We start from the raw sequence: 20,887 nt of genomic DNA on the forward strand, positions 1-20,887 counted from the left end.
ACGACTCCTAAGTGATAAAAGAAAGAAGAAGAGTTAACTACTTCATTTATGATTTATGAATTTCATAGTAATAAAAATACATGTCCTATTGAGACAGAATTTGGAACTTGCTATCCCCTTGCTTAGTAGGCAAAGATTTACCTCCGTGGAAAGGATAATTCATTCGGATCAACATGAGAGTCCAACTAAATTGCATTGCCATAATCCATGTTGTATATTTGAAAGAGGTTGACCCCCTTGCTTCTCTCATGTTACAATCCTCTTCCCGCTAAGCCCCCCTTTATCCTCGATCCACATAGACAAAATGTAGGACTGGTGCCAACATTTTTCTTTTGAAATATTATTATTTTTTATGTAGTTATTAGTTGATCATATGGACCAATTATTGCATTACACCATATTTTTCTCTAATTTTGTATTCCATCTTGTTCTATCATTAACCACAAAAGATTATTGCTTTTTACAGTTCTTTGAATATAAAAAAGAAAAGAAAAATATATATATATACATAGGGTCCTTGACCGAAAGCACCAAAATGAGGGAAAATTATCCCACTTACCCCATTTAAGGTAAAATGACAACTTTGCTCTCGACTTAATTACTGAATTACTTCCATGCCATCAATCTCTCTCTCTCTCTCTCTCTCTCTCTCTCTCTCTCTCTCTCTCTCTCTCTCTCTCTCTCTCTCTCTCTCTCTCTCTCTCTCTCTCTCTCTAAACGTCTTCGTCAGATGTAGATTCCACCGCCGCTCTCACCAACCTCGCCATGTCGCCGAAGCTATAAAAGTCCGGGTTCAGGTCGTCGTGCAGACACAGAAAGGCGGAGGCCAGCAGGTTTCGTTGGAGCCGGTTTTGGACAGAGGCGACGCCGATTATGGACATCGTCTCCAAGCGCCTCTGCCGCTAAGGTTGAGTTTCAGGTTAAAGATAACGACCTTTTCGCCGCTGAGATTATCGGCATCGCCTCAATCCCGGCTGCTGAAATTGCCTCCGAAAAATTCATTTCCTGGTGGTATGAGATTATTGGACCCACCGGAAAGCCTCTGAAGCCTAATTGCGCTACTAAGGTCGAGTTGAAGTTCACGCCCTTTGAGAAAAACCTGGTCTACAAGCACGGCATAGTGGCGATCCTCACCCTTTACAGAATCGAGAAATTGAGGCGTCCATCTCTTCAAGTCTCACAGTCCAATTTGCAACCATCGAAAGGGAGAAGAGGGAGAAGACTTGGGTGCCCAAATCAAATTTTTTTTTTTTTTAAATGGGGGAAGAAGGCCTAGGAGGAAAGAAAAAAAGAAAAGAAAAAATTAAAGTTTTATCGGGGGGGGGGGGGGGGGCAATAGATTTTTTGAATTGATGTAATCTCCTCGTTTTTTTTTCTTTAATCAAAGTTTTAGTTATCTAATTTTAGGAAGATTAGTTTCTATTTCAGTAAACGAAACGTCTATTGAGGGGCAATAAACGTCTATTAGGAGGCAATAAACCTTTCCGGCGACCTATGATATCTCCGACGACCTCTTTGGGAACCTCCGGTGAGATTTTCAGAAAAGTCCTGTGGGCGGTGGCCGGTGAGTGGAATCCGGCGAAAGTTGGCTGGAATCATGTGATTGGTGACCGGAATACGACGACCGGTGATGGGGCTCCGGCGACGTCTCCTATGGTTTCTCTCTCTTCCCATTTTTTCTCTCTCTCTCTCTCTAAGTAACAAAGGGGTGAGGGTAAAATAGTCTCAAAAAAAAAAAAAAAAACTTAATGAGGTATTAGGGAAGACTTTCTTAGAGTGTTTTGGGTAAGGGAGAATTTAAAAAAAAAAACTTAATGGGGAAAGTGGGAAAAAAATCACTAAAAATGGGGTAAATGGACAAAGTCCCATGTACATATATATAAATGGGCCCAGTCTTGTCCACCCAAATAACTCGAACTTGCCGGGCCGGAAAAAGCCCGTAAGGCCCTGGGCCTATGGGTGGGCCTGGGCTTTGAGTTTTAAGAGAAAACTCTGTCCTCCCCGCCTCGGTCTGAAAATATGAACAAAAATGTTGTGGTCATGTCCGGCCTGCCGAAGCCCATTGATTTTGTGCAGCCTTGGCCAATGATGACCCTTAGGTACATGTAATGAACAAAGGAAATGCCATCAACATATTTTTTATTATAGGAACAAAGGAGAAGTATTTTTGTACTTTTAATTTGATTACAACAAGATGTTTGTTCATATAGGTGTATACACACACATCGCAATATGAATTTTTGATTTTTTTGTTGTGATAGTCCAATCTGCATGGTGAGATATTGTCAACTTTAGACCCCACCTGTAAGGATTTATTTTTGGGCTTCCACCTGAAAACTAGTCATAATATGATTATGTGAGTCTGCAATTATAAAACAATTCACCACTTTCCCTCACCAAGGCAATGCGGAATGTAGTATACAAAGTATACTGCCATTGCCTGTAGCATCCGCCCATACAAAAATGAACAAAAACAAAAAAACAAAAAAAAATCTTGATTGCAAATGCATGATCCCAAAAATAATGAAACACCTCCCAGTTCAATCTGGGTGGTTGCCTCTAGGTTTTCTTAGTGATGGTTCACCGATATTTGTGTTTGGCTCCAAAACCAGTTGGCTTGCAAACTGTCTCTTTTGAGAGTGTGCGCGGGCGTGCCAGCACCGTGGGGTGCAGTGGTCGGGGGAGTCCCTTGACCTGACTTCCTCTTCAAGCGTTGTGGACGAGGAGAGCACCAACCTCGCCACAAGGTTCTTCTCTAGCCTTCCAAGAAAGGACTTCTTGCCTTACAGATAAGGACTTTGGATGTGATCTCTTCGCTTCACCGAATCGATACTCAACGTTGAAAGCTGAGCAGAGCAATCACTAGGAAGTTTGGAGAAAGCATGGGTTTTGCTAAAGCGTGACTTTAGCTTCGCTGGGTTGCGAGGGCGTTACCCTTGCTTCGCTGGTTGTATCGATGGCAGTGGCACTAACAGTCGGCTCGCGGGGAGACTAGGACTGGAAGCACGGTCGCCGGGTTGATCTGGTGATGCTGACAGTCGGCTCGCAGGGAGACTAGGACTGACGCGCGGTCACCGGGTTTCAACGAGGTTGAAGGTTTGCTCCGGGGAGGCTTTGTAATCGCTGGGATTGATTGATTCGATAGAGCTCCTTGTTCTGTCCTTGAACCCTAGTATTTATACCTAGGGCTTCGAATGTTCCTTGCTATAGAAGGATTATTGATTGAAGTTTCCTATTAAATCTCTGCTACTTGACTCCAATAAGGTTTCGTTTTCCTTATGGATTACGAAATGGGCGAAGCTGTAACCCAAACCCAAGCAGGCTTATTTTTGGGCCGCATGTATCGGCACGCTGTGCTAAATCCACTAAAGGATCTTACCAAAATTACTTTTGGGCTCAAACAATTTGATAGTAGAAAAGGCATATTTCTCTCTAGTCTTTCGAAGGGCAGCATCGATGAACTTGTTCGTTGGCTGTCTCTAGCACCAATGGCTTTAAGCCTTCTGTTCATGTCTATCATTAGTGTGGACAATGATGTTGGTGCAACCTCTAGCAGGTTGCATTTCTGTAATGATGATGGTGGATGAGGAATGCAATCTACTTTTTCAGTGGATCAGGGATAGGTCACAGTGAGATGAACATGCTTTAGTCAGGTTCGTTGCGAGTCTGATATCTCAGGTGGCGATGTGGTCTCTAGTTGTTATGGGTTTTGGCCGAGTGAGGCAACTTTGCTGGGTTCTTCAGTGTATATCACGATCAATGCTGGCTTTTATTGACAATTTATCGTGGTTAGTTCCTTGTAGGCTGTGGTATGGGACTATGGGTTGAATTAGGTTTGTCACTCGGTCGGTTCGAATTGGTTATAGATCTTACCAGCTTCAAAACCAAAACTTTCAGTTTCAAAATGGAGCTACCAATTACCAACCAAAATTTTGGTATTTAATCATAGCTACCAAATTTGGTATTTCGTTTTCGGTATTACAAACTTTACAATAAGTATCTCTTTGTAATATAAATTAGAATGAACAATATTAAATTTTTTAATTTGATAAATTGTCGAAACATTTGTATTCATCTACTTATTTGATTATAGCTCTCCAATGTACATATGACATCAAGTTTTAGTCATTTTCAATAAAACTAATTATATAATAATCTTTTATCAAGTTACTTAAAATACATGTACTATTAATTAATCTAGTATCAGTAATAATGTTAATACTGTTATGAAAATGATTATGTTTATAATTCTGAATATACATGTATATGTATTGAAAACTAGAGTATATATACCTAGTATTTAGATAATCGGTAGATTCAGAATTTACCAAAACCAAACAAACTTTTTTTTTTTTTTTTTGTAATATTCATTTTGGTTTTATCGGTTTCTACTACCAAAAAGTCGGTTTACCAAACCTAAAATATTAGTTGGTATTCGGTCGATTTGATAATTACCAAACCAAATGGCAGCCTTTGGTTAAATGGTTAAATGGTTCCTTTTGCGACAGGTATTGGGACGGTGATGTTGTTGGGCATGTCTGCAACAACTTGAATTGAAAGTGACAGTCCAATAGGGCTGGGAACTAGGGTTCAGCTGGATTTTTTGGTAATTTATTTCAATAGAAGGATGTACACATTCATGTTTGCTTCTTGTACCACAATTGAGTGTCTTGAAGATGGTGAGCATCATATTTGTGTGGGTAATGATCAAAAGGTCCTCCTAGTCTGGTAGTTAAGGATATTGTTTTTCTTTCAATAAGTATATTACTCTCTGGAAAAATTCTTATGTACGTCAGGCGTACCAAACACGTGGTACGCTTAACCAATCACACACTAGAAATTTTTTGCTTTATTTCAAAACTACCCTTACTTTTTAATAGTGAAATATCTAAAATATTCTTTTGCTGGGCACTGATTGGACAGCCACACCGCCACGTAGTGCGGCTGCCCAACACAAGACTTTCTCTACTCTCTAACCCAAATGGGTGTTATTTGCTAGGGTTTATTTCCGTTTTTCAAACCAAATAGAGAAAGGAGATGTCTCCTACCGGTGCGTTCATCACGAGATTTTGGTGTCACCCACTGGTGCGTGATCGTCTCAAGGTGGATCTGGGTTGGCCTACTAGTGTGTTCAATTTGAGACTTACGTTCGCAACGTCTGTTAATGGCCAAGTTTTTGACACCTTGGCTACCTTCAACAGAATCATCTCTTATTGGTGTTGGAAAGTCTCTTTTTGCACTCAATTTGTTAGGTGTCCTAATTACAATTGTGGTTTCACTATAATGTCTACCACTCGGTTAACTTACACAATACATTATTCGATGCATTTTGGTATATGAATCATTTTCTTGTCACTTTTAAATGTAGATGTGCCTATACATCTTGCTTTAATTTTCTTTTTTGCATCTATTTATTGTATCTCTCGGTTTTATTCAATATATAGACTCGTTTTTTCCTTTAAAAAAAAAATTCTGTGTCTAACAATTTTTTTTTTTTTTTTTTGAAATGAACAATAAAGGTACCCTCAAGCCTTAACTTATAATAAAACTGTGAAATACAAAAAGATCATTGTGCTTATATACTGCATTACAATAATCATTAAAAGAACGTGTTGAAATAATATCAGGAGAACTCTCTTTCTTAGGGAACTTGACTTTCCCATCATGTTTGTGCATTTGTTGGTGAATGTTATACTTATTTTGCGCAACCCCACATACGGCTGGGAGAGAAGTTTAAGTCCATGCATTTAGTAGGCCATAGTACGTGGCTTAAAAATTGATCATTCATGTTTCATTACCAATTGCAATGCTCTCCTCTCTCTGGCATTCTCATCTAGTGGTCCTCAACATACAATATAGGAATAGGTCTTGAGTTTTTATCCTCTTTAGCACCACTTCCTCCACACATAAACCTGCTCGACTTTTTCTCTCCAATATTATGAACTAGTGTGGTAGGACACTAGGGCCCTTGATGGAGAGCTTTCCTACCCAAAAACTTATAACCGGCCGAAAGATCCAACTTTTAATCAAATCTAGTACACAACGATAACTCGTTATAGAAACACAAACACTATGCCCCTAATAATTAGTTCCCGATAGTAGCACTTCTAGGTTTCAGATAACACATTTGTTTTCAAGAGATTTCCTAGTTTACTTTGAAAAGGAAGTTGGAACAGTTGTAGTCAATTCTCATCTGCTGTTGGGAGATGGGCTAATGGTTCCCTATTATGAATCAAAAATGTCTACCCTATTATGAATCGAAAATGTCTAGACTCTACCGCATTATGTATTATAGTACTATAGTAAAGCACAAATGCTAGTTAAGATCAAATGTTTAATTATTTACCAACCGAAATAATTTTACAGTGACTCCTAAAGTGACACCCTCCCTGGTGTATTGTGTACTAGAAGTGATTTGCTCCTTATGCGTACAGAAAGTGGACACATGTTACATTGCAATTTGCTTGAAAGAAAGCACAAGAAGTAGAGCACCTCTCAGTAAGTCGCAACCAAACATGTGTGTTGCCAAGTAATGTCTTGGCAAAGCCCACATTAAATTAGTTAAAAATAAAAATATTTAAGACCATCCAACATGTTGCACGTTCTTAAACAGTTTGATTAAAACGGAAAAGCAAGCAATCAAAAGCATGCACCCGTATTTCCTATTCTTGTGTTAAAGAAAGAAAGAAAAAAGTAAGTCCTTTCGATAATTGCGGTTGTAATTTTGTACACCTTATTTAAGTAACTTTTACCTGATATACCACAATTCTACTGTCCTAATCATCTTGTTATGACAAACTTTAAGCAGCAATGTATGAGTTCATCTCACTGAGAATGCGGTAGTAAGTGTTGTGATCTGATGTGTCTCTGAAGCCAGGAATGAAGTCTGTAAAGAATCTAAGGACAGCAGCTAAATGCTGTGAATCATTGGAGATAAATGCTGCCTCAAGAAACAGTGAAGCTCTGACGGTATTGACCTGAATATTTTAAAGATAAAGAGTCAAGAATTCTGAAAACGTGTGTGAAAACGAAGAACTTCTCCTTTCAGCAAAATTAGTGAGGAAATTGATTTGGCAGGGGAAACCTAATTGATAAAAAGAAGAAAGAAGAAACAGGTATACAGCATGGAAAATGATGCACCAATAATGAGAATCATCTTCCCATATTTTCAAGAAAGGCAGCTTTTACTACTACAAAAAGGAACACTTTGTAGCATCAATCACTAAAAGCAACTTAACGGGTTTACCAGTCATAACATCAAGCATAAGGGGTGGTTGGAAGAGAAACACAGCAAGATCCAGGTAAATTAAAAAGAAGATGCAAAGATCTAAAAAAAAAAAGGAAAAAGGAAGAAAAGAAAATTTTTTCCTCAAATTCCAATGCGGGAATTACCTTATACTTCCGTGCATACCGTAATGCTTCAAGGTAATATCCCTCTTGCACTAGTAACAGTACATAGTCCTCATGTAAAGAGAGCTGCCTTAGCATATCCAAACCCAACTTCCTTGTCCGGGAATTCTGACGGCCAGACTCTAGGAGCTGCATCGCTACTTCTTTAGAAGGTTCAAGAATCTGCTATGAAAGAATTTTCACTGTCAACACCAAATCAAGCAAAAACAGCACAATATTCCAAGCACGGAATTATAAAAGGAACGTATGCGGACACCTTGTTTAAGACAAACAGCCCAAGTTCTGCATATCGCTCACTGCGCGCTAGTAATTGGATGGTCAGGACATAAAGATTAGGACGGACTTCAACCTTTTCCAAATTAGCACTGCAACAGAAAAACAAATAAATAAAGAAAAGAACTGTGAGCATTCCCTATTCTTTTCAGATATAAAGACTTTAATTCCTTGGCTGTCACAAACCAGTCTTGTTCCTCCCCCCCCTCCCCTCTTATGATTGGAAAAGAAAAAATAAAAAAAGGACTTGTTCCCCATGGTTACAAAGCCAGCAACTGTTAAAACTTGACATGAACATGATTCACAAGGATTTGATGCTCTCATTGAGATTAACGAGAGGGGGAGAGAAACTATGGTTTCAAATTCAATATTCCCTATTCATGTATGCCAAAATAGTTGGCACCATGACCATTTTTTAGAGAAAAGTCAAAATCAAATCACTAATTATATCGCTGATCAACTGAGTTACCCCCAATAATCTACTAAAATCACCATAAAATATCAAAGAATTAAAGGATAATTGTTCTTGGGTCCTCTACTATCCATCACAAACTTAATATACATATGAAAAGGAGTTGCACCTTTTTGCACCATTTTACTGTAATACAAAATTAACCTGCCTTAGTAGAAACACTTAGCCAGCTGATCAAACTCTAGGTGCTTTACCCCTCAATTTAAATCAATCACCTTTCCATGAACAAAGCCTTACCCCTGAACTCATTAAAACTGTTTAGACCAACAAACAATGCATATCAGGCCAAGACTCTTTACCCAGGCCCAGTATTGCGATTCAAGGCCCAGAATCATATAACAGGGTATAAAAGTATGGCATACCTGCGAAGAAACTCAACAATGATAGCAACCAAGTAAGAAGGTTCTCCAACCATCTCTTCCTCTACAGGAGCAAACACAAAACTGTACATTTCATCAGGTGAAATTGCAGGAGAGGTAAGTTGAGACTCCTGCTGCTCAGAAAGATTAGCATCCAATGGGTTGTTCACCAATGAAGACCGAGCTTCAGATACAGAAGTTTCAGCACCGGTTAACTTCCCTCTGTCTATTTTACTATCAAAGAAGCTAGCATCCTCCTCAGAGTCCGAATTTGAAAAGGTTAAAAATCTATTAGGCGATTCACTGTCCACTCCGGCAGAAGATTCATACTTGATGGATTTTCCAATTGCATCTACTCTACTGGCAGATGAATCAGCACTTAACTTGGGACCAGTTGTGTGTGGCATGCCAGAAGGTAATGTCTTCCCAGCTTTGGTTCCCTTAAGATAATTTCCTGTCTTAATAGAGTGAGAATAAGAGGAAACTAAAACATCTATTGCCCTAGCAACTGTGGACACAGGTCTCCGTTCTAGAATAACAGTGCGTGCTATTGACAAGCACAACTGCTTAGCCTGAAAAGGAAGTGGATAAAGCATCATCATAAGTAAATAAGTATATTAGACAAGGCCAGAGGACGCCACAAGAAAATGATACCATTCCACTGAAAATTCAAACCAAAAGAACTTTCCTTTTGACATCAGTAACAGTATATACTTAAAAAACTGGTTTTGTAATCATGAATGAGCCCACAAAAAGAAAAATACTAAAAGAATCAAGTAAAATAATAATCATACTGAAGCAAATAGAGAGTTCTACCTTACTGGCCTCTAACTTTCGCCGCTGCAAGAATTCTAGAACTGATGGTACTTCTGAGCTACTGGCAGAAATTGCCTGCAAGCATAAACACAGAGAGAGAGATTAGTGCAAGAAAAACAATTTTCCTTTGTTTCTTTTCTTTCTTATTACGATGTAATGCACGAAGAACATTCTTGTTAATAAATGATGCAGCAGAGAATGAAAGGAAACTTGCCTCAAGATCTAAATGGATCTTCCATAAGAGTTGATTAGAAACAGAAAATATGAGGTCAGGTACAAGAAATGTCCAGTCATCTCCATAGATGATTGCTTCATGATCACTTATATTCACTTCTGAACTTTCAGTATCTTCCCTATTTGATCGCAGCGAAGAAGAATTGGACCTGGGGAAACCCCTGAATAGTAAAGGCAGTGGTGCAGATATGGGAGCTCGAGAATCAGCATAAATATCATACAGTATAACAACCTTCGCATCAACTTGATGCACAAGCAGTACATTATCAACCACACTCACAGCAACCTTGCTTGAATAAATAGGCAAAGAACCCTGCAATGTAGGACATAATTATGCAGAAGAATTACACACTTTGTATTATAAATAAAAATTGAATAGAAATCATATGAACCTAAGGTTTACTCATAAATGCACTGAAACCATCTCTCACAAATATCACTCAAACCAGACCTAACAGTAGTTATATCAAAAGAGTTCCAACAATGAGATCCAGTCACAAAGAATTTTTTTTTCTTTTGCAAATCCTTCAACCTGGGAGCTTTTGGGATCTTTATTTATCTGTAATACTATCAAAAGAACAGCTGTCCTCATTCATAACCAAGAACATGAACATTAATAACCTCAGAGTAAAACAGTTTACTCATCAGGACGGAAACGTCAAAACAGAAGTGCTATAACAAAAGAAAAGCTACACCAAAACTCACTCAAATTACCCACTTCCAGAACCATAGGGTGTGTGACATTTTTGAGTTTTAGTAAATGAGAACACTTCATTACAATAGATTGACAAGAAGGCCAGCTCAAGTTGCGGAGTAGCAGAAACAAGACAACTAATGGGAAATAATATAAAAGAAACCCCCTTATAACGAACAACAGTTTACACTTGCAATTCATCTCTTAATCAGTTCAAAACCATACACATCAGGAGTATTCCTCTAGTAATTTACACTTGCTAGCATCCTTAATCCAAATATCAATAAAATGGATATATACAAAATACTTATCAAAAAGCAACAACAAATGAATGTCTAAGGTCTAATGGATACATGGAATATCTAAGGTACATCAGTCATCAGGTGCAATATAGATACAGCTCACTATAACAAAATCATGCTACAACCAATTGTTTGAAAAAAAATTCAAACCAGTGAACCGAAAGATTTTAAAGACAGAATGAACACAAAAGTTACCTGTTGTACCACCACATCGCGGTAAAACCTATAAGAATGGAGGAGCATTGCAATCCTATCAACTTGCAGGCAATATATTCTACCATAGCTGAAAAAGGAAAGCCAGACTAAATTTTGATTGTAATTTGCAAAATAAAATAGAACAAGGGAAAGAATATGATAAAAGCATACACAGTGACAATGAAAATATCTTCAGCAGCTAGGACGGGCTTATTGTTAGCCTCGGATTTAGCCATTGCCATCTCAAACTTTGGCAAACGAATAATCCCTGCAGATGAAAGCTAAGACAAGAAGTAGTAAATTTGTCAGACTATGTTAACAAAATGCACAGGATGCCATTACAAGCAACCAAAATCAATAACCAAGTTCAACAAAACAATTATGTCGTATAACACCAGAGAATATACACTAAGAGGGAAAGAATAAAACCTTTTGTTCTAGGAAAAAAAATGAAACCTATATGCAACATTTCTCAACTGTATGATGTATGGAGACTTAAAAGTTCATAATGATGTATAATTGCTTGCACATAAATTATAAATATTGTCAACTAAAAAGAATCGAAAAAGCATCTCTTTGATCACTTGTGGTTTTTTTCTTTTCTTTCGAGAAGAAACAGCTTTTTATTGAAGAAACAGAAAGCACAATGCAAAGAAGCGGACAAGAAGTCCACAGAGAAAACTAAAATAAGACAGCTAGAGCAATAGACTTGAATTAAGTGAATATTACAAATTGAAGAGTGCTGCTTAAGAAAGACCAAAAATAAATAAATAAATAAATAGCTGCCATGTAGATGTAAGTTAGAAGGCGGTAAAACGGTATGAGACACCATTCCTTAAACTGTGTATTTGCGTTTCATTATTATACCAGATGCTTCGGAGGAATACAAGTACTGTGTGTTGTCTTTTTTCTCCAATGCAGCTACTATTCATTGACTTGGTCATTCGCCAAGACATTATACTATATTAGATATAAAGCTTAAAAGAAAGTACAAAGTGTGTGAGATTTGATATAATCTGGTGTATATTTAAGGAAAATAGATTTAGGGAATTGCTTTTGTATTTCTCAAAGATTTCCACAAATGGAGCAGACAAGGGCAGTACTTTTAAATAAACAACTGAAGCTATCTAAAATCCAATATGTGAAAAGAAAAGAAAAGAAAAAAAAGAGAGGAAAATCTTCTACTGTTCTTTAACATATGCTTCCAAGAACATAAGATGGCTATGCCAAACCATTTGAAATCAATTTCCCAGGAGACAATAGGAATTAGTTCCACATTTTTTTAAAACACCAAGAAAAAGAGCAACTTAAAGTATTTGAAAAACATTAACCGTGAGAACAGCTGTACACATACCTGAAAACCGGTAAAGGTTTTGCACTGCATTCCAGAAGCAAGAAGAACCAGGCGACTTTCATGTGTATAAACATACCAATTGACATTCAGTTTTCTTGTCTCAACCAATTGAAGTGATTTTGACTCCGAATTGTAAGCAAATAAGTCCAGCCCACTGAGATTGAACTCCAGATTAGTAATGTGAGCTTATTTGGCACAAAAGAAAATATAAAAGAGAAAAGATAGGAAAAAAATGAAGTGTTTAAAGTTATCCTAAAGATGATTGCACTAGAGAGGTTTTTAACATGCTCGATATCCTGTCCATTCAATCCCAAGCTTGAGATAACACCCAACCCCAACCCCACCTTCCGCCCTAAAGTCCATGGCATGAGGTCACAACGAATAAAAGTTTTCCTAACCATGCAGGGTCTGTGTGTGAGACCCCTGCCCAATATGCTTCCCAAAAAAAAGAGAAGTCATAATTTCGCTCAAACATCAAATAGATATTGAACACACTAATAAATACAGATTTCTAGTAATGTAATCATAATATTTACATGACGTGATTCAACAGGATCTCGTTACCTGGTCTTTACAAAAACAATATCACACAAGGGACAATCTGTCCAAAAGAACCCCAGTATACTCTCCGACTCAGACTTGCACCTCTGACTAAATGTTTCTCCACTTCCTCTATCCCAAAATTGTATCTCCTGATCAGATCTTTGGACTGCTATAAACTTCAAGTCTAAGGAATATCGAATAGATACGATGGGCCCTTCGGTAAGTGAATCAGAGGTAGGAGCAACCATAGGATCAAAAGGAACAGTTTTCCAACAGAAGACCTATAAAAAAATAAAAAAATAAAATTAAAGGCAGGATAAGGAAAATAGAAAAAGATTAGGATCAATTGGAATGGAATTACAAACTTTTATGTATTTTATACAAAGATTAATACATATTTCTCATTTTCTTGAAGAAAAAAAATGAAAACAAAAGGGTTCATGAACTTTAAGTCTTTAACCACAATCATACCTGATCTGATGCTGGGGAAAGCAGCAACTTATTTCCATCATCGTAAAATAAACCCCTAGATCCAGGTACATTGCATCTTAGGGGAAGATATGGAATATAAACATGTGATAGAGCACCAGACCCACTCAAACCACTACTAAGCTGTGAACTTGATGCTTTTCCAGACATAGTATTAATCAGTATTCAGACTTTTAAATAGTAACGGAAGATTTCACAAGTAGTGCTGCACATAATCCTAAACCCAGCTCATTTGCAAATACTTCTGCAGATAATCCCAACTCAGGGTCATTGACTTTAGCAATATTTTAATGGAACGGTATGAAAGTGAATAATACTTTTGAAAAGGACATGAAAACTTCTACCAGTGTCCTTCTAACTACTGCATCAAGAGCTGCAGACCGCCGTCCAGACTCAAACTTTTCCTCGCAGCTATTTTCAAGCAGAATGAGGAGTCAAATACAACTTGTGCTAGAAGATGACAGAATAAAACTCCCCAAGACTTCAACAAAACTAATAAAGTATGAATCGGTACCACGTTTTGCATGCAACTCTTCAATGCAAGAAATTCCTTTAAGCACATATCACGTTCAACTTGTGGAACCTTTGCTGCAACACAACCTCCGTATTCTCTTGCCTACAAGGAAGAGATATACTTAAGCTACTGCACCATGAGTACAGTCTGTATAATATAACCAAAAAAAAAGTGAGTGATTTCCACAGTCTAATTTTCTCTGCTTGTGCTCCTCCATTTTCTTTTGTGCTTTCATATTTTTCTTTTTTCTTATTTTTTTTCCTTTTTATCTTAGTATGTCCAAAATTTACGCATTGAACTAAGATACTATGGATTTTAAAGGTAAATTTCTGATTTCAAATCATAAAAACATCAAAGTCATTCAAAATAGAGGAAGTCACTTCCCAAAAAAAAGTTACACATTAATTTTAGAAGGTAATATAGTTTTTCTTTTCCGCATGAATACTCTTCTTTTACACGAACATGACATCAAAATCTATGACATACTTAATCAGGAACCCAGTTCTCCCCTTCAGCAACATCTCCCTCATGATAGTAATAAATCTATTCAGCATGAAAACATAACATTCCATTACCAGCACCATTCCTCCTTATACTCCACTCAGATGCATATTCTACACCGCAACATTTTAAACATACATCATACTCTATGTTTCAGCAAATCTTCTAAGTTCCCCTTAAGCAGAAACTTTGCCGCGCATCAAAAATCTAAAGTCGGCATTTCTCAACCCGAAATTATAACATTACAGGTAACAATTGTCATCTAAACTTAAAACTAACAATTCAACCCTCAATTCACACCTTGTATGCCAACATTTTCTTGCAATTGACTCGATGATTGCCCAAAAAAAAAAACACAGGGAAATGGACTGACCTGAGCTGCACAAGTCACTAGAATTCGCTGAAGCTTGGACGCGGATTTCTTGTCTTTCATGTCCCAACTGTGAAACAAACAGCACAATGAATCAACACAATTCTCAGCAAGAACAAAGTAGCGTTCAAAAATTCACAAGAACAGTTAACGATGGCAACTAAAAACAATTGAAAAACCTCGATTAAATCCTAGCTACGATTCGGTCCAATTGGAGAATCAGAATAAAAAAATTTATAATCCTGATTATAGTATCAGATGATGGAGAAGAAGAAGCGAGAGAGTTACCTGGTACAGAGAGCATCGGGCGTTTTGGGATTTCTCAGAGAATTAGGACGCTGGGAATTTTGGGTTTTGTTCCGGGAAGAGAGTAACCGAACCTAACAGTCCTCGTGTCAACGTGTCAACAAATTGCGGGTTAAATTTGAGCAGAACTCTTGCGTCACGGGTCGTTTCAGGTCGGGTCGGGTGAGGTGAAGATTTTTAACTCATAAGAACAAGTTCACCCGTTTGGTCAATAAGTCAGGATCACTTGGTCACTGGATCACTCGGTTCAGACACTATTCACTTCCACTCGACATGTGTTTCCACCGGTTCTGTTTCTTGACCGGTCAATTACTATTCATTGAATTTTTTATTAATTTGTTTATTGTAAAATTGAAATATATTTTATGTAAATATATAGTAATAATGAATATTTATGGATAATTGAAGTAGAACAGATGACAATAAGAATCGAAGAGTAGCTTGATTGTGTCAAAGGAAAATTCGGTTTGCTGCAAATTTGGCATTCGGTGTCAAAATTGTGATTGCTATAGGTTTTCAGAAAGGGAAGGACGCTAGGAACATAACTCGTTGTTTTGCCACAACGTGTGGACTTTTAGGATCGTTTTGGGTTTCAAAACTGTAATTTACTATTTTTTTTATATTTTCAGTGGACAAATTATGAGCCACCTACATTTACCGACAACTTTTCTTGAAATAAGTGAAGCAACCACCGACAATTTCTTTGAAAAGATTGAAACAACCACAGACAACTTTGAACGAACCAGATCATTTGCCTCCTATTCAATCTAACGGTTATTGTCAATATAATCTTATCTAAAATTTTGGATCAGATTACATAAAACTAGGTGTCGACACGTGTCATTATAAACTGATCACGTTTGATGTGAAAAATGTCAATAAATAGAGAAAGAGGTAGCACTCCATTCACACACAATTTGATCTTGGCAAATCTCTTACTTTCATATCTCTAGAATTACACATTTCCTCTCCTTCCCTCATTTCAATAAAATTCAGGCTTCAAACCTGTACAATTGTGAGAACCGTGCCTCATACTCTCTGCTCTCTCACTGAAGCCGGAAAGTACTTATCCTAAAAGAGTTCCACTAAACCCTCCAAAGTCAAGGTGGACATATCTCCAGCCCGCTGTGTGCCGCTCCACCACACTCGTGCCTCACCTTGAAGAAGAAACACAATTATCTTTCTCTTCTCAATCTCAGCACATATGATCATCTCAAAGTAAGTCTCCATGTGTAATACCCTAGAAATTCGTTATTATTTTTCGATGATTTTTTGGAATTTATTCAGTGATTGTTGGGAAAACTTCATGGTTTGGGAATGGAGTTGAATTATTGTCGGACAAATTTTTATTCGAAACACAAAGTTTTAGGGGGTCACGAAGTTTGTCTTTTTATATGTTGGGTTTCTTTGAAAACTTCCTCCACGAAAGTCGTAAAGCATGTCAATACGAGTTCATGGATATGTGGAACGCGAAAATCGGAGTTCGTACAAGAAATGTATGGCCATCGAAAAAAGTTTTCATTTTGGTATAAATAGGATTTTTCCGGAAAATATTTCATAAATTCCAATTTTCTTTTTTGGAAATCTCTTTCTCTCCATCTTCTCTCTAGGTTGAAACCCTCACTATCCAAGTTTTTTAACTGACCTGACCCGTACCCGCTTGAACCCTACTCAAGTTTTCCGGCTGACAGGACCCGCCCTGGATTTCACCCTGAAATCTGAAATGGTCCTGCGGGGCCTACCTTAGAAGAAATTATACTAAAAAATTGGCAGAATTTCCCCTAAAAATGAACTACCCAAAACCTGTAAAAAGATATTTACACTTATAAGTAATCCATCCTTATTCTCCTGGAACCACCCTGCTCCCCAAATCACAACATCTTCCAATTCACATTACACAAATCTCAACTTAATAACATTAATCCCATAAGTTATCAAAGTAATACTAAAACAAAATGTATAATAGAAATAAAAGTAAAGAGGGTGAAGGATCGATAGATCCTACAATGCGGAAGCAGTGACAACTATGCCTCAATCCTTGTACACCCGACCTCAACTAATTTCGCCTGTAAACTAGGCATTTGAGACCGAAGGGCCCAGGGGAAAAGTATTGAAAAACACGTTAGTGTGAGTGGACAAAAATAAATAGCCAAGATAATTTAAAAGAATCAAACTTGAATACTTTCCCACATATTTAAACTTATAAAGCCTCGATGCATGCATTTATAAAACGTATTTCTTTAAACTCAAAATCTCGTGAAAACATACCAGCCCCGCTGGTAGTGTTCTAAAAAACGCTCTAGGCGGCCGCCTAGGCGCGAAGGTAGATGACTGCCCCGATTAAGGCCTAGTCGCTCGAAAAATCGTATTTGAATTTAAGCGGACGCCTAGAAGAGCTTGACGGGAGCCTAGGCGTTCTGGGCGGGCTTGTGACTAGGCGGGCCAGCTAACCCATGTCTCTCTCCTCAACTCTCGCCTCCTCTCTCTTTCAATAGGCCGCCAATCTGACTCTGAAAATCCCTCTCTCTCCTTGACAGTACCTCTCTCTCTCCTCGAATAATCAATCTCTTTCTTTCTCTCTCCCTGTAAGTTCTCTCTCTGCACTGATTTTGTTAATCTGGCGAATCGTCGCACTGATCTTTCCTATAATTAGAGGCTTTCTCGATATATTTGGTTTGGATTAAAATATGGGGGGAGTGAGTTGCTGAGAATGAAGTTGGGGCTTTGTGCGAATGGCAGGGAAGAACAAGGAAATACTGGGACACGAAGAGGTGTGATGCAACACGAAGAGGTGTGAAGCAGTTGGTTAAGAAAAGATTGATTGAATCCTTGGTTAGTAAGGAGCCACGTGCTGCTCCATTTTGACAAGCTTAACATAAATAAAAAAATTATATATATATATATATATATATATTTTACCAACCATAATTAGCTAGAGTTTTAATTTTTTATTTTGGGTTGACCAATGACTTTATGTTGTCTTTCTCAAAACAAAACAAAAAAGTCTTTATACATTTATAATTATATAAATAAATGTTATAAAAATAAAATTAAAATTAAAAAAATAAAACCGCCTAGGCACCCGCCTAGACCCCTGGGCGCTAGTCCCCTGACCACCGCCCGACTAGCGCCTAGCGATTTTTAGAACCTTGCTCGCTGGTTTAGAGATATCGGACTAGCCTCACTAATCAAGTAATAATAGGATATGGGGAAGAAATATCACCATACAGGTAAAGGAGCCCATTAGGCTCTACTTACCCTCGACTGCCACTCACACATAGATTGTGTGAGGATGAGAACTAATAACCTTGACTACCACTCACACACACAGAGTATGTGAGGAGGAGAACTAACAACCTCGACTGCCATTTACATGAGGAGGAGAACCAACAACCTCGACTGCCACCCACACACACAAAGTATGTGAGGAGGAGAACTAATAGAACGACCCCAGTATGGTGAAGAAAACATTCAAATCTAGTAAATCCATAAATCCATAAGGCTTCCCCAATTTCTCATGAGAAAACAAATATATTCTAATGATGTGGCCCCGCACGCCAAAACATTCTCGAGAACATAAAAAAATAGGCGAGAAATAATAAATATAACAATCATTCCAAAAACCTCAAGTTCGATAATATGGCAGAAATCTCAAAATCGACGAATAAAATATATTATTAAATTCCAGAAATTACTTCGGAAAAATAATTCATCGAAAATCATATAAATCATAATTTCAAATAATAATTATATATTGGAGATAAACATCGAAAGCTCAATATCCAAAAATAATACCACGAATCCATTTCCCAGATCATAATCGAGATAAATCATAATTAATCTCCGAAAAATCAATTCATATTCCCAAAAACACTTCAAAAGTCCAAATCCGAGTATAATAAATTCAATTCGGAAACTCATATGGAAAAACAATGCCAAAAGTATAGTCCAAAACCAAATATTATGCTAATAAATAAAATGATAAATAATTAAATAAATCAATCATCATTTCGGGAAAATAATTGAATGCATCATTATTTAAAACAAACGTCCACTCACAGTACTATATAGGTGACCACGCATACGGGTTTCCTCCGTTGAGCGGTAACTCGGTATAGCGCCCTGTACACAATTATACTCTGTGAACAACAATTCGACAATTAAATACGATTCTAAAATCAATCCTCTTAAATCAACATCTCTATTTCCTTCAATTCAACCCAAACTTTACCACCAACACCATTTCATTAATTTACAAGTTCTAGGGCAGATTCGAGAGAAATCCGACGGTCGGATTCTCATAAATCGATAACCAAAATTCTGAATTTCCAGGAATTTATAATCGATTCAAAACTTCCCCAATCTTCACCATACTTCATATATAAGCTCTACAACATTTATAGGATTTAATAGGCTAAAATTTGAAATTAAAAAGCTGCCCTACGCACCTCCACACTTGACCTACAGTGGCGGCGCTTGGGCCTTATGTGTCGCCGGCCAACTTCACCTCCGACTACCAAATTTTAGCCACAACATCTACTCAACAAGCCTATCACTATTCTTAACTACAACAAGTTTCAATTTTACCTTGAAGTGCTCCAATTTGGCCGATGAACACAAGCCCAGAAATTTCAAAACCCTAGTTTCGAAATTTCTTCGATTAACTCTCCACACTGCGAATTGAAGCTAGAAGCTTGAATGGTAATGATCCTTGGCTCGAGGCGCTTCTACTATGCCTGGTTTTGTGGCCGGAGATGGCCAGAATTGGAAGAAATCGACAATTGAAACCGATTGCTACAGTAAAGTTTGGGAGCTTGATTTGCGAAATTCCTGCCAAACTGTCATGAACTACCACCGCCACCGTAGGCGTGTCAAGAGGAGGAGGAGTGTCTTCCAATGCCTGGAGTTAGTCGTGGGGTGGCCAGAAAGAGTCGATTTGGTTGGAAAACGAAAGGAGGCCGAAAGGGAAGAGAGAGAGCTTGGGAAGGAGGAGAGAGAAAGTCGTGGTAGGTTTCCGGAAATGGAAACCTACCACAGTAACTTTCTATATATATAGAAAGTTATTGTGAACAGTAACTTCTATATTTTAGGCCATAACTTTCGCATACTAACTCTGATTTTTACGTACCATATATGCACGGGCTCGGTTTAACGTCCTCTATGACTTCCATGTAGGAAACTTTCTCAAATTTTGACCCAAATAAAAAGTCAACTTTTAGGGCCACTAAAAGTATTGAAATAGAGTAAAAAGTGAAAGTAATTACCGTTACCGTCCAAATGACTAGTAAACTGGTAAATTGAGGTACGGGACGTAACATCGGCTATCTCAGGCGATCTCAGATGACGGAACAGGCCCAAATCAACTTAGACTTGTGTTGCCGTCCTCCCTACGGTGGTGGCTTGCTTCGATTTCCACCCACGGCGGTGCATAGAGGCGGAAAATGGTGCAGTTGGATCCGACTACAAATCCCAACTCCAGCAACGACAGGGCTTGAATCCGAGCTTGTTCTTCTCGTGGGAGCTTCCTCTTTCAATCCATGGTGGTGGTTGTGGACGATTTTCATCGGAAAAGAGTTAACTCAAGGTGAACAGTATTTTCTTAGCTTGTGAAGGCGATCGGTGGTGATTTAGGTTGAGTTGGCTTGAACCCCGGATATTAAAGTTGCTCTACTTGGTATTCTTGATATTTTGGACTGTTAGATTAAGGTGGCTTTGAGTTTGGTCCAACGGTGCATGTGCAACCGCCCGTGGCGGCGATTCCGGCCATGTCAGGGACAGTTTCTGGTTCTCTATACTATCTACTCGTCGATACAACATTTCGATATATAAAATGTAATCTTTGGAGATCGTATGAATATGTTAGGGTTTTTAGCGATTTCAATTCTCTTGGTTTTCGATCCGTGAGGATCCGACTGTTCAATCGACTTATAGGTTTGACATATTGTTCGTAGAAGTATTCCGGAGAATTTGGGTGATCACAAATGAGGTTTCGCCTCGATTGGCGTTACTTAAGGGTTTTAGTTCAATTGGGGGATTCGAACTTTAATCGCTTGTT

The 20,887-nt window shown here is 38.0% G+C and overlaps 1 protein-coding gene across 5 annotated transcripts; it reads right to left on the minus strand.

The window, feature by feature from the left end:
* Positions 1 to 6,499: 6,499 nt before the first annotated feature.
* On the minus strand, positions 6,500 to 14,955 carry LOC112192417 (regulator of MON1-CCZ1 complex). Of its 5 annotated transcripts, none has more exons than XM_024332151.2 (15): positions 14,815 to 14,955; positions 14,530 to 14,596; positions 13,659 to 13,757; positions 13,486 to 13,552; positions 13,124 to 13,382; positions 12,674 to 12,933; positions 12,110 to 12,263; positions 10,927 to 11,036; positions 10,756 to 10,843; positions 9,545 to 9,877; positions 9,331 to 9,405; positions 8,518 to 9,086; positions 7,667 to 7,775; positions 7,393 to 7,572; positions 6,500 to 6,977 (listed from the first exon to the last, which is right to left on the minus strand). In XM_024332151.2, the coding sequence occupies exons 5-15, from the start codon at positions 13,289 to 13,291 to the stop codon at positions 6,801 to 6,803; spliced, it is 2,223 nt and encodes a 740-aa protein (XP_024187919.1). In that variant the 5' UTR covers positions 13,292 to 13,382; positions 13,486 to 13,552; positions 13,659 to 13,757; positions 14,530 to 14,596; positions 14,815 to 14,955; the 3' UTR covers positions 6,500 to 6,800. The 5 variants fall into 5 exon arrangements, with proteins under 5 accessions (XP_024187919.1, XP_024187917.1, XP_024187916.1 ...); XM_024332149.2 differs by having other exon boundaries at positions 13,124 to 13,385; XM_024332148.2 differs by having other exon boundaries at positions 13,656 to 13,757.
* Positions 14,956 to 20,887: the final 5,932 nt, after the last annotated feature.

The sequence above is a fragment of the Rosa chinensis genome, chromosome 3 (genome assembly GCF_002994745.2).
Source record: "Rosa chinensis cultivar Old Blush chromosome 3, RchiOBHm-V2, whole genome shotgun sequence".
In the NCBI taxonomy this organism is placed as follows: Eukaryota; Viridiplantae; Streptophyta; class Magnoliopsida; order Rosales; family Rosaceae; genus Rosa; species Rosa chinensis.

Coding starts and splice junctions, on each gene's coding strand:
- LOC112192417 (XM_024332151.2), bottom strand. CDS start 13,291: ATGTCTGGAAAAGCATCAAGTTCACAGCTTAGTAGTGGTTTGAGTGGG. Junction 12,934..13,123: donor TTTCCCCAGCATCAGATCAG/GTATGATTGTGG, acceptor ATTTTTTTATAG/GTCTTCTGTTGGAAAACTGT. Junction 9,087..9,330: donor GAAAGTTAGAGGCCAGTAAG/GTAGAACTCTCT, acceptor CTTCCTTTTCAG/GCTAAGCAGTTGTGCTTGTC.